At 36.8% G+C, this 14,425-nt stretch overlaps 1 protein-coding gene across 7 annotated transcripts in view; it reads right to left on the bottom strand.

Moving 5' to 3' along the window:
- Window positions 1-14,425, bottom strand: part of CNTN6 (contactin 6) — a 319,927-nt gene that overhangs the window by 69,326 nt on the left and 236,176 nt on the right. For all 7 annotated transcript variants that reach the window (XR_010155484.1, XM_054680362.2, XM_063806584.1 and 4 more), the window contains 2 exons: window positions 14,019-14,148; window positions 11,686-11,836 (listed from right to left, as the gene is read on the bottom strand). Coding sequence is in view for 6 of the 7 variants with exons in the window: in XM_054680362.2 (XP_054536337.1) it covers window positions 11,686-11,836; window positions 14,019-14,148 (281 nt within the window). In the remaining variant the exon portion in view is untranslated. The remainder of the gene's footprint in view (window positions 1-11,685; window positions 11,837-14,018; window positions 14,149-14,425) is intronic.

Here is a 14,425-nt window from a genome sequence, read left to right as displayed (position 1 = left end):
CACAAATTAGGAGATGGTAGGTAAGAGCAGTTGCTAAATAACGTAGTTATTTGGTGCCATGATGTGTCTTTATTCTGATGGCATGCCAGAGTGTGCTGCTATGCTGACTCCCATAAAATGTTAAGGAAATACAATTTAACATTAACAAAACAGCATCAGATGGAAAGCCTAACTAAATTAATCCAGTGAAATAGGCCAAAGAGAAATATCTAGCTCTTCAGTAGAAGAAGGGAAAGATAAAGTGTCTCCATTCGCTGCAGCATTTTGGGATGCCTGAGAAAACACAAAAGAGAATGAATATAGATTCATATGCTAACATGCCTTATAGCCCAAGTAAATCAAAAGAAAAGATGAGAAAGTATGAAGTTGGCAAAGGACACAAAAATGTGTGAATGCAGGACTTTAAAGAAATAAATTTAAAAAAAAAACAACAAACTATGCTCCCAAAGTTACTAGAGTAGAACACATCGAAAATACAATAGAGGAGAGAGTTATGCAGAACAGAATGGAGAAGTCTGAACATTGTGAGGACATTCCGGCTATGCTATTATTACATTTATGACTATGAACCTATTGTGTGATTTCCTCAGGGCTTTGAAGTTTTATAAATGTAAAGCTGTTTCTGCTCAAAGCTTTGGGATAGACAGATGAGATTCAAGTCAGATGACCTTAAACCACCACCTTGAAACTTAAGGTTCTTGGCTTCCTTCACATATAAAAAGGTGAGAGAACAGGGCTGGAACGCTAATGATTATTAACCCTTTCACTCCAGCTCCCTGTAATCTGATGATTTCAGGACATGAGTGTCTGAAAACTTGAGTATCAACATAGAACATGGTTTTGAAAGTGATGGATGCTAGTGGAATTTCCAATCCTGGATTCCCTTTGGCTACTGAATTATAGCATTCCTCAGAGTCTACAAAATTAGGTTTACAAAAGTGGCTGAGAGTAGGGGACCAACCTGGGTATGACTCTTTGTCTGCTAACTTTAACTCTTTCTTCTTAGTTATAATACACAGTCTTACACCTATTTTAATTCCTTTGTGGGGCTTAGCGACTTTAACCTGTTTATTGAATTTACATATCTATCTCTCCATGCCATCAAAAATTACATTGTATGTTACGTTAAAAATCCAATCAGTCTTCCAAACATTGTGTATTCAGGATGCTGTGCCACTGAAAGAACTGATATTTTTGTATTGATGTGAATAAATAAGACTCCATCTATCAGTATTTGGACAACATGTTGACTTATTCTATACCTTTTAATGACATAAATATAGAGTTTTACCTTGCATATCACTATTTTCAGAAGATTTTTTTAGTATAACTCTGAAGAAACAAAAAAATGTGTATATTATGAAGGACTGCCTTTAATTCCACATATGGACACCAGAAATCTAATTAAAATCCTGCAGTGTTATGTTTAAGATTATACAAGGCTTTGGAGTCAGAGCTTCTCAGAACCGAATGTTTCTCTATCACTTACTGATCGCAGTATGATGCTGAACTTCTCTAAGCCTTAGTTTTACTCATCTAAAAATATGAATAAATGCCTCTCATAGGTATGTTGTAAAAATCTAACGAAATGATGTATCAAACGTCTTAACACACTATCTGCCCTTGATGGACAGCATATAAATGGATATATCATCATCATTATTATTCTTATATAATGAAACTCATGGTTAAATATGGGGAGGATAGATTTATGGGTGTATTTGGTTAATTTAATTGGAGATAGAATTAAAATATATGTTATTAGGTATATCCAAGCATTCCTTGAGTAGTCGAAGAGTCAATTCTTGGATGCCTTGCAAAATGATTTAAGTACCCTTTACTTGCATTTAGAGGACTCACGGGAGAAGTGTGTCTTGTATTGAGGAAGGGAAATCTGTACCCAAAATTCCGAAATGACACCAAGTCTGGATACCAAATATACAGTAAGACAGTCGCGTAATAAGCCTGTACCTCCCAGTTTTCTCTTCCGGGAAAAATTCCCACTCACTCTTCAACTGCCAGTTCAGTTACCTGCAACCTGTTGAAACCTTTCTAGACTCCTGTAAGCCAAGTTAGTGAATTGCCCTCACTCTGTTCACATGTTAGTGGTGACACATGCCCCACTGCACCGGAGCTGTGGGCTTGTCTGCCTTCCCCAGGAGACTCTGAGCTCATTCAAGTTATAAACCCAGAATCTTTCACAACGCCCGTCAAATTGGTTTGCCACTATACTTATAAATAAATGAATCGTTTGGCAAGTCACACTTGAGAATCAGATTTGTCACTACAAATTAGTAGTCCTCAAACTATGCTCCTTGGAGAGCTCGGGGATTTCTAAGGCACACCATGGAGATTTAGGGTGAGAGGGATTGAGGAGGGCATTGAGTGGGGTTCTGGTTCTCCCTCTGGGACATTAGCCAGATTAGTTCAATTTTATCTGTGGAATGAAAGGTTTTCTTGCATAAATTTCATTTGAAAAAAAATTTAAAAAGTTCTACTATGAAAAAAAGAAAAAATTGAAAAATTCTAGTCAGTGGCTTTAAAAAAAAAAGAGTGCTCTGACAGCTTCACTGCTTATTTGGAAGGTTTTAATGAGACTGATTTCTACACTGTTACTCCAGCTTTTATTTCTTCTACTGGATTGTCATAGACAGCAATTCTTTTTCTAATTATTTATTTTTATTTTTTTTTAAATACACTCACTGGCATTAGAAGGTGTGAGTGTAACAAATATCTGTCATCAACCATTTTCTTTTTAAGTAAATAAAGAAGGACATTATACTTTAAAATATATCAAGTAACCACTTCTTTTCTCAAAAATCAAACCAAGAACAAAAGGTCATTTCTATAAATTACATGAATAATTGACCTTTTCTGTCTATAAAATTATTGCTGTTGAATATTTATGTAAAATTTTGAAGATACAAATGTCACTCAGAAATTAGAAGCAAGAGGTAAAATAAGTGGACACCATTCTAGAGCCAATTATATTCATATTTTCAAAAAGGAGAGAACTAAGGATTTATATCTCTTCAACAGTGAGATAGAATGAACGGCTGAACTGCTAGGATAGGAATCAAAGTTCTGGGGTGGAACAGAGATAAAATGAAGCACATTTCTATCTAAGTAGATATGTGTGCACCAAACCAGTGCTCCTCTAGATGGTATTTAACAACTTCAGCCTCTGTTGAAGGCAGAGGGAGTGAACTTATACAAATTCAGATTCCTTAACCTATTCCACACCTACTAAATCAAAATCATGGGCATGGCTCTGGGATCTGCATTTTTCACAAGATTCTTATGGTGTATGATCAAATTTGAAACTGACTGATATCACAGCCCGTGAATTCACAGCCACTCTACAAGGAAGCCTACCCATTTTCTGTTGTAAGATACAGTTTAAGAATTTATAAGATGCTATTTATTTTGTGAAACTTCTTTGTTTTCTCCTATTTACCCTTGGTTGAAAGCCACCAAGGGTGGCTTTACCTGTCACGAAAACATGGGAGAGGGACTACAGCAGTAATAGGCCAACACAAGGCAGCAGGGTAAAACAGCGTACATTGAGTTAGGCAGGCTGGATTTAAAGGCAGGCTTTATATCTTTAATGAACCGGAGCTTTTTCAGACCATGGCATCTGGGTGGTTCTGCAGGCACTGTGTGAAAGGTGAGTGCCCCAGATCAGTGGAGGTCAGTGGGGATAAAGAAAGGGGAATTGGATGGCAAGAGGGGAAAATGAAAACAAGACTGACAGGGGCACACACAGGATTTTAGCTTGTTACATCTTCATGTGACACAGGCAAGACTATCAGATGGCTCTTGACATCTTCAACATGTATTCCCTTGGAAAGGCTCACCTTAACAAGGCTCTCAGGAGTTGAGTATGAACAATTTAAAATTTTATTACAAAGAGGCAGCACAGAAGGGAGATTGTAATAAGCCTGGCATTATGCAGACTGTCATTCTTCCTTAAACAGGGGAACATATGGTTCATTTGCCTGTTTGATACTCATGCTACCTGATGTACTAAGCACTATTATATTAAGTAGTTGGAGATACAAAATAAAATTAAGTTTATTTGCTTGTTCCATTAGGAAGCTCTGCAAAGAGGAGGAAGGGGTAGAGAAGCCTGCTTTGCAGTTGCTGAATAATGGTTAATGTTGCCTTGAAAAGGCATGTGCAACGGAGATATTTTATTAAGACTGAGCACTTGGGGGTAAAGGCAAAAGCAAAAGGAACAGTAATAATTTAGAAGGTAGATACTGTAAAATATGTAGAGAAGTGTCAGACAGGGAGGAAGAATCATATAATTGGCTGTCTTGCATTCAGGCAGCCAGACTCCCATTAGCTGGTGCCTCCGCAAGATCAGATGATTGGAAAAACCTCCAAGAAGAAAATGTAATGATAGCTAAGTATTGGGCAATGGCTGTGTAACTAGAAGAACTGCTTTGTCCACATAACTTAGCAATGAGAAGAATAAAGACAAACTAATTTTTTTCTGTTCCTTGTCTGTGTCAGGCATTATGCTAACGGCTTTCAAACAGGTCTTCCCAAGGGGACCCTTTTACCCATGAGGAAAAGAAAGATCCAGTGACTTGCTCAATAACTAGCACTTCTATCTTGTCACAGGGAATTCCCTGGTCCTTTCTCTCATCTTTCTTTCTCTCTCATTTCCTTCTCTCTTACTTTGGCTTCCTTCTCCCACTTTCCACTTTCCCTACGATCTTTACACCTTCCTTGTGTAGTTTTCCCACAATGGAATATAGTGTCCAAGAGGAAGGTGTCTGGGCATTGCGGAGCCAGGCAGGTGGAAGTGCAGTGGGTCTGCTCTAAATTTGAGGTTTGAAGGCAAAAATATTGAAGAAGCACCGCTTGTTCAATAATTGAATAAGACTCCAATTCACCTAATGGGTTCACTCTTTCCCACAAGGTACATGCATTTGCCAGGTGCCCAGGGCCATGCAGGTTTTAACAGTAGCATTATTGTAGGATAAATCACACAGAATCCATGATTTGATAACACCTGTCTGCAAATATATATACTTGGGGTAAGTAGGTGAAGGTAATGGAATTGGTTTCCAGAGAGTCCAGCTGTCCGCTCATTTCAATTCTGGGGAATATAATCACTTCCTGAAAACAATTGCTAAGGGGTAGAATCTCTGTAATTGAGTCAGTTTGATTCTCTGTAAATTTAAAAATGCCTTTGTGTTTAACTTTTTGAGATTACTAGGGTAAAAATGATACAAATTTAATCATATAATCAGTGACAATTGTGATCCTCAGAAATATATCTGAATATGAAAAAAATGTGCTTTAATGTTTTGAGATATGTAAAGTGCCTGGTACACCATCTAGCATATAGAAGGTGCTTAAAGTGGTTATCATCATTATTAATGAGACTTTTTCTGACATTTAACTGTATTGTATTTTATTTTATTTATTTAATTTTAAGAAATCTGGGCAAAGTGCAGTAGACTTTTTGTTAAGGAAAATGAGAGAAAATGCTGTCAATTACCATAGATTCAGGGATTTTTTGTTGTTGTTTTTTGTTTGTTTGAAACAGGGTCTCCCTCTGTTACCCAGGCTGGAGTGCAGTGGCACAATCATGGCTCACTGCAGCCTCAACATCCTGGGCTCAAGTTATTCTCCCACCTCAACACCCCCTCCCACCCCCATCCATTAGCTGGCACCACAGGGGTGTGCCCCATGTTCCACCCCATTCCTTTTTTAAATTTTTTTGCAGAGACAGGGTCTCACTATGTTGCCCAGGCTGGTCTCGAACTCCTGAACTCAAGCAGTCCTTCTACCTCAGCCTCCCAAAGTGCTGGGATTACAGGCATGAGCCACTGCACCCAACCAGATTCAATTGTATAATACTATTCTTCCAATAATAGGACAACATTTCTTTTCTCCATCTCTTTGTTTTTATTGTTGATAGCTTGTATGTCCACTATGACCAAACCCCAGGTAATTCAGGAATTGTATTTAATGCTGCCTGTCAGAGAACAACATTGAACTGTCTCTCCAGTGGGTTAACACTTCCTATTAAATTCAGGAGGTGATTCCTGAATAGGTAGACAGCAGTCACTGGGCATAAGGGGACAAATCTAGGACTTTGATTTCTGTCAGTTCACTTGCTAAGTAGATCCACAAGGAAAAAAAGAAGTGATTAATCAAACTTAGCAGATGTGGAATTGATTCCCTCAGTTGCCTGAGAATGCCTTGCAGAGATAAACTTAATCTGTATTCATCCTGATTTTCCGTGGTTGTTCCTTGGCTGCCAGAGGTAAAAGCATGCACAACTGGGATATACATACAAGTTACGATGACAGCAACAAATACATCCAATGTAGCAGTGTGTGTACAGCTCACCTGTCATTCCGGACATAAAATCTGAGTCTCTTATAACCTCATCAGAGACACAAGTACCATTTTCTCTGAAATGAACCAACTAAGAACCTGTGAAGTTAAAGGACTTGCTAGAAGTTATCAGCTAAGAAATAGAGTTGGGACTTTAACCCAGATCTTTGACTTCAAATCACTTTAAAGAAAAACATTATCATAAGAAAGGGCAAGAAGAATGTTATATGTTATGTGGCTATCTGCCTTAACACTTTATCCCCAGCATCCAGTTAGGTTATAATAGGTGTTCAGCAAATATTTGCCAAATGAATGAAGAAATTAATAAATGAATAATCATACCATCGGTCTATTAATTATTAAAATTTTTGGCTTAGCTGCAAAATATCTAAAATTAGTTAAATTAAATTTTAACTTTTATTAATTTAGCAACACAGAAAATATTTACTGAATGTGTGCTATATTTCAGGTTTGTGGTGGATGCTAGGCCTATAATGGTGAATTAAAGAATGGCGCTTGGTGCCTTCATGGAGCTTACAGCCTAGCTGATAGGGCTCTCTGTAAACTCTGAATCCGTCCAGCCAAATCATTTTAGCTGTTTTGACAGTTCACAGCAATTGCCATGTTTGGCTCAGTCACCTGGTCACCCAAGCAAATCATTAAAACATATACAAAGTTATAACTAAGATAGAACTTTCAATTTCAACCTCTTGGGCTAAGGTTCTCTATTGATTTCTAAAATGTAATCTCTGTGCAAGCAGACACTACATGAATATAGTGTTTAATATTTCCTAAAGTTGTTTTCATATTATTTCATCTTAAGATAAATCCAGGAAACAGTGGCCTCAAAAAAAAAAAAAAAAAAAGAGGAGTCTAGCATTTCTACTCAAGTCACGCCACTTATCAGTGATAGATCTGAGACCACAACCCGTGTTTTCTAATTCCCAGTGCTTCCTGGTTCTCCTGCAGGAATGTGCCTTTTGCTTCTCTTCAATATAAGTGCTATTTCTAAACCACTGGTGGGTCTAAAAAGAATGAGACAGATGTTGCATGACCATTCATTCCTAGCAGGAAACCAGGCAGTCTTCAGACTCTGTAATGCCATCTACCTATTTTTGGTTCGAGGAACACTTTTCTCCTCTGACAGGCAGCTATAAATACAGATCCTTGCTTTAGGAACAGAACTCTTAAAACAGCCAAGACTTCAATTATGGCACATAGGCTAATAAGAAACATGTTCACTGTATTGAGAAATGTAACTTAATCTGAATTATCAACACATCAAATTACGTTGAATCATGTGACAACAACCTTTCAAAAACTGAAGAGCTGAGTGTGTTCTCCATTATCCATAGAGAGGAAAAGACGTGAATACAGAGATGGAAGACTTGGCACCAAGTCTAAGCTTCTTCACTTACTAGCTGTGTGATGGAAGCTGTTTCAATTCATGTAAGACTAGAAGAAATTGTCAAAATATATATACTGCCACCATTTTTTTATAAGTCAGCAATTCAGTCTGATTACTTTGAATAGGTTTCTTTAGAGCCCTCTCAACCATCTCTAGGTAGTTATACTTTATTGGCTGCAAGAGTTAGTGACAATGAAATTTCAAAGTAGACAGTACCATATAGAAGTTTTATAACAGAAACTAAAAATGTACATTTCCTCACATAGGTATTTCCAAGGTCAAGAACTAGAAACTATTTCTACTTGGAATCATTGTAAAATTTTGAACTTTTTTCCTATATCTGACTTTTTTATTCTTTGTATATATACAACTGTGTCATGTTTAACAGAGGTATGAGATGGTAGAAGTTATGTATATATTGCTATTTGAGTGAAATAGTCAGTCTGGTGTGGCATTAAAAAATGTGTACTGGGCTCAGCGTCCTGTGTTTGAGTTTAGGATCTGGCACTGTGAATTCGGAAAACGGGATACATTATCTCTAGTGCTCCTTTCAAATATGGCATTGAACAGTGTATGTACACATGCAATAACCCTTGCATTTGTAATCAAATCTAAAAATAAATTGCCCAGTCAACCTTTATGTGCAATACTCTGTCCCTGGCTCCTAATATATTTAATTTCGTTTGCTTTGGAAATCTGATGCCAACTCCTAAGTACCCATCTACCCACACCCCACCCACACAAATACACACATACATACTCAATCAAACAAACTTTTTTATGTATTCAAATGTAAGAAAACATATTTTGTGAAATTAACTGCTATTTTGATGTTGTCTTCTCCAAAGCTTTCGTTAATATTGTCTTCTTAAAGCCATGACAATTTGAAAGCTAAATGTAGCTACTTTGCTAGGATTTAGGATCTGTTCTGTCAATACTCTTTTGAAAAAGAAGAGGGGGTTCTGATCAGGGAAAAAAGAATTTGGCTACCACGTAATGGTTCAGACCAAAGATGTAGAAGAAATAATCAACCTTGGGCCTGAACAGGCTTGAAGAAACCGTTTGACTTTCTCTCCTTTTTTAGGAAAATGACGTACCTCTAATTCATTTTACATACGAAGTTCTATAGAAGACAAATGACTTTGCCAAAGTCATGCTCTCAACAGGGTGGGGGCTGAAATCTTTTTACTATATCACACCACATCTATAGTAAACAGCAGTGACCCTTCTTGCCCTTCCTGTTTCCTCTCTCTCTTTCTTTCTTTCCCCCTCTTTCCCTTCCTTCCTTCCCTCCCTCCTTCATTCCTTGCTCGCCCCTTCCTTCCTTCCTTCCTTCCTTCCTTTTTTCCTTCCTTTCTTTCTCTCTTTCTTATCACTACTCTAATTTTTTACCTCAATCTGTTTGGAAGTCCCATGATAAGACTATAAAAAAGGCAATAGTCCGACACAAACAGAAGCATAGATGCTGTATTTCTCAACAAACAGCTTGAAGCCATGCACTTAATAAAGCCAGTCAGATCAGATGGCAACAGAAGAAGGGACAGGCTAGAAAGTGTGCAGGGACATAGACTCATGGAGTTCACTGTGTGACCTTTTGAAAATTACTGCTCAGTGTAATCTTTACCGGGTGGAGATGTAGTGACTGTAATTACTACATTCTGCTAGAGCTCAATTATTTTCACCTTTTAAGAATGCACAGTAAGGAGATAATTTGCTTGTTTGTATGTATGTTTTCTTTTGTTAAGACCTGCAGTGAAACCCTAAAGCAATGAAAAGATAGAATGAAAGAATAATGTATAAATAGAACTCACAGGGTTCATTCCCTTAATCACAGAGAGACAATGCTGAGCTGATATGATTATTAGCAACTGTGGTGAGGTGAAAATGACCCCAAATTTACTCTCTATGGGACAAAACAAAATAAAGCAAAAACCTGAAAAGTTGTTTTAAAAAGCAGTTTCCCTCGTGCTTTTTTTCCTTATTATCTTAGCTTTTTTTTTTTTTTTCTCATTATCTTAGCTTTACTCAAATTCTCCTCTTCCTTTTCTGTCTTGTTCCCACATACTTCGTGTTTGGACCTTTAAAGCTTGTGGAAGGTAAATGCCATCATTCTGCTCCTTGGGTGAGTTACTTTATTAAATGAGGCACAGTTAATCAATTTGTCCAGACCCTCAGTACAAGGTGCTGTGTTTGACACTGCAGGATCTCTTATGTTTTTCTGTTCCACAGCAGTGTATTCAAACCTTGATTAGATTTTAGGAATGCATGAGGAAACATTTAAAAAGAATTCACATCTAAATCTGTTGGGAGCAAATCTCCTAGGCAATGCACACAGAAGAAGAGACCCAACCTGAGTCAGGACAACAGGTTTCCTTTCACCTTTTCTTTCACCTTAGTTCTGAAGCACCTGTTCCTATGTCTTGAGGGATTTCCCCAAGAACAGCCTTTCTGCCTTTCTGTAAAGCTGGTAACGCTTTACATATTCACCGTTTTTGATTCATTCATTTATTCCACAGATATTTATTAAGCTTTGGTTCTGTGCCAAGGCACAGGACATACAAAGATAAATGTGACATAATTCCTGTCCTGGGAGAAGCTTTAGTCCAGGGATGTAAAGAAATGCAGAGAATAAGGAAAGAAAGAATGCCCTAGAAAGGGGCTCTCTGATATACACCTCACTGTGTAAATGGAAAGGATCTTCAAGGCAGCAGTTATAACCACAAAGGGACTCTACACAAACTACAGAGACCCCTGCTTTTGTTTGTTTTAACCTCTTTTTTCCTCGGCCACAAATGAAATCTTGGGATTAGAAGTGATAAAATGATGGCCCTGCATTCATCCTATGGCTACTTTTTTCTGGCATGGGAGATTCAATACCAGAATGCAGACTTCTAGCTTTCTCTGAAACATTGGAAGTTCTACAAACCTAGTTCTCATTTCCCGCAAGACAACCAGTTGACAGAATTTGGAGTTGTGACTATCCTTTTTAGGTATGGAACTCACTTTCTAGTCCGTCAGTCATTTCTTCCAAGAGTAACAATTGTCATTTTTTAACACATTTTAGTTGTCCTTTCTTTCACCTGGCCTTTTACCTGCCCATCCTGGTATGCATATAAGTCATGGAACATATGATGCTGAAGAAGAGCTCATTGAACGAAAGGGACTATTTTCATATCTTCAGCACAATGGCTCGTTCACATTAGGATTTAATTGCATATCTGATTATAGAGTAACACATGTGAGTCATCAAAAGAGAGCAGCATCTATGGTCTAGTCACCTCATGTATACAAGGCTCTACGGTACAATAGAATAAAAGATATTACAAGTAGAGAAAAACATCTGTCTTTTTTTGTTGTTGTTGTTGTTTTTTCTTTTGTCAAAGTCTCCTAGAAAACATGCCAGTGCTGACCTAGGGTTTCTCGACTGTATCCATTATGGTAGGAAACCTCTCTTCTTTCTCTACAGGAACCTCTCTACATTTCTTCATGTGGTGAATTCATTTTGTCATGGGGTGAACACCTGTGTGACTATTTAAAAACCACAACACCAGGTGTGTGCCAATGAGTGTCTCTCTCCTTTGTGAAATGTTCTTCGCACTGATTTCTCAGCAGGCTGGTTCAGGAGGAAGCCTTCAAACTGAATGTAGAAAAAGGTCTTAAAAGATTTTAAAAAATCTATTACAAGTGCATGCACTGAAAATATTGCAGCTAATTTATACAAACAGGTCTTTATTTTATAAGATCCTTTTGTTTTTTACAATTTTACTATGATGAGAAGAATGCTGGCGTCTCTAGGTATGCCAATGAAACTTTATCATAAAAGAGGAAATTTTGAAAGGCCTACTAAAACCTAAAAATTTGGAAGATGTTATATTACAAACACTTAAAAATATTTTTAAAAATAAAGATTTGTTTACCTTTTGCTTTGTCTAAGGGTCTCCGTTCCTCTTTTCCAAGAGATAGCTGCCCTGGGAAAACCATTTGGTTTGCATCCGATAACAATATCCCCACCAACTTGAACAAAAGACTTTTTTTTAACTGGACTTTTGGAGAAATCTGGAGCTGAGGCTAAAAACAAAATCAAAAACAAAATTGTTTAATTACTCAGTTAACATGTAGTGACTCCAGGGGTGACTTGCTATGCTAGACAGAATCTAATATTTATAGCTGTAACCTCTTTTCAGGTTACTTTGCTCAAGGTGGTCTCGGACCAAATACTGACTTAACATTTTAGAGTTTATGTTTTGTTTGTAAAATGAAGATGACAAAAGATATTACCTTAGGAAGTTAGTGTGGAGATTAAATGACGTAACAGTTGCAGGGAATTATAGTATAGTGCCTGGCGCAAAGTATAGGCTCAATAAATGCAACTTATTTTTGTTTTGTTGGTGGTCATTGCAATAATAAAAGCAAGGGTAGAGAGGAGGCAAGTTAGACAAAGTCACTTTTCTAATAGCATTTACAACAAAGAGGATGAAGATGGTTTCAAAAGAGGCCGAAGAAGGAATTTTAATTCTGACCAGGAAAGTCTATTCCAGCCAAAACAATGATCATATATGTCATATACGTACATATGATAAATCAGAAACACACACACATATGCACACACATGTGTACCCATATATATATATACATGTATGTGCATACATGTATATATGTATGTGTGTTTCTGATTTATTATATATGTATATAAGCAATGGAACATATGATGTTGAAGAAACACACACATATACATATATACGTATATACATATATATGTGATTTATATATGTATATATACCAATCTGATTTATTTCAGAGGTATTGTATTGTGGTTAGCAACTGAAATAAATCAGAAATATTTTATTGCTATTAGCAATCAAATACTATTGAAATAAATCAGAAATGCTGTATCACTATGTCGGTTTTTTCCCCCACTAAATACATGTTGAACAAATGCCAGTTCATAAGGACAAGAAATTATTAGGCTGTCAGGGTGCATCTAAATCTTTCCAACTTCATGAATGTTGGAATCCATGTGTCCAGTCTCCATTTCTAATCTAAAGCTCAAGTGAACTGAAGTTCTTTCGGGTATGCCATGCTCTCTTGCTTCTGGGCTTTTCAGATGTTGCTTCTCTACCCTTCACCTTACTGATGCACGTTTTTACTTCTGATCTTAAATTAAAGGGAATGTCCTCAATGTAGGTTATGTTCAACTTGTCATGTGCAACGATAGCAACTCCTCAATTCTTAGCCATAAGAATTGCCATATTTTAAATCTGACACTTTTTTCTCCTTGAAATTATAGGTTGAGTGAAGATAAAGATCACTTCATCTTGATACAGCTCAGTACATAATAAATGTTCAATCAAACAGTAGCGATAGAAAGAATGAGCAAATGAATGAGTGCTCATCACCCATAAGCTCATAAAACTTTGTGTCTTGTTGTTTGATCCTTCCTCTCTTTTATCTCCTCTGTTCTTCCTACCACTAAGAAACCCTTGGGTTGAAAACTATCAGTGCGTCATTTATTGTGGCAGACACCACTGGTTGGACTTCCCAAAATATCATTCTCAAATTGCTTCAATCTCAGCACTTTTCACTATAGGGACTTATTTTTCTACCTCCTCTTGATGTCTGGATGGTCATGTGACAGAACTCTAGTTAATGACATAAAAAGTTTACTATGGAAGCTAAGGGAAATTCTGCTTTTCTAATAAAAGAGATAAATGTGATTAGTTCTGTAACCTCACTCTTCTTCTGCCTTGAGCATAGACTTGATTTCTATAACTAGAGCAGCCATCTTGTAACCATGAGGCTTTGATCCTGAAGGGAAGGTGTAAAGGATTTTGTCAAGTTGAGGTGCCATGCCCGGCAGCCAATGCCCCTCTTGCTAAGAGATAAAATAAATTACTGTTTCTTTTAGTTACTGTGAATTGTGATTTTTTATTACTTTTTAATTTGCAGCTGAAAATATTCCTAAAGATATTCTTTGAGTTATACTCAAAAATTCATGCTAGAATCAGCTTTGTAAGAGCTTCCTCCGGTTTGGATGCACCCAATGGTGGGTTTTTTTCTGAAGCCCCAGTGCATTGCCCAAGCAGAATAATAATTATCACCTTGAATTTTGTAAAAAGCTAATGTAGACATTTCCCATTATTTGATGGGACAGCAATTTCTAATTTACAAAAAAAATTGGGTTGGGATTATGTATAATTATAGCTTGTTAAAACGTCATTTTGAATTTGTTGGTTGTAAATAAATGACTTACCTAAAACTCTCAATTCAGCATTTGCATAAATTATCTGATATTTGTTTTCTGCAGCACATTGGTACACACCAGAATCTGACACATTCAGCATCGTTATGATGAGTGTCCCATTTTCTATTTGAATTCTCTCCTAATAAAGGAAAAGGCATATAAAGATGCTTGTACATTAATATAGCATTCTCTTAACCAGGATATGTTATTAAACAACATTTTTGTGTATCTATGAGATCTGATAATTTGGTGTATTAATACACTACTAGATTCTGAGCAGCATTTTTAAGTTTAAAAAACGAAAATATGTTTAGGATAATTTTAGTGGTCACTAGTGTGTTTTATGTTATCTCATTTCTTTGACAATTGACATACTTTGCATAAAATGTGTTAACTTTCTGTTATTTGGTATACAT

Source organism: Pan troglodytes, chromosome 2 (assembly GCF_028858775.2).
Source record: "Pan troglodytes isolate AG18354 chromosome 2, NHGRI_mPanTro3-v2.0_pri, whole genome shotgun sequence".
Classification (NCBI taxonomy): domain Eukaryota; kingdom Metazoa; phylum Chordata; class Mammalia; order Primates; family Hominidae; genus Pan; species Pan troglodytes.
Note: the sequence above shows the minus strand (reverse complement) of the source record. Positions and strands in the feature narration are given on the sequence as shown.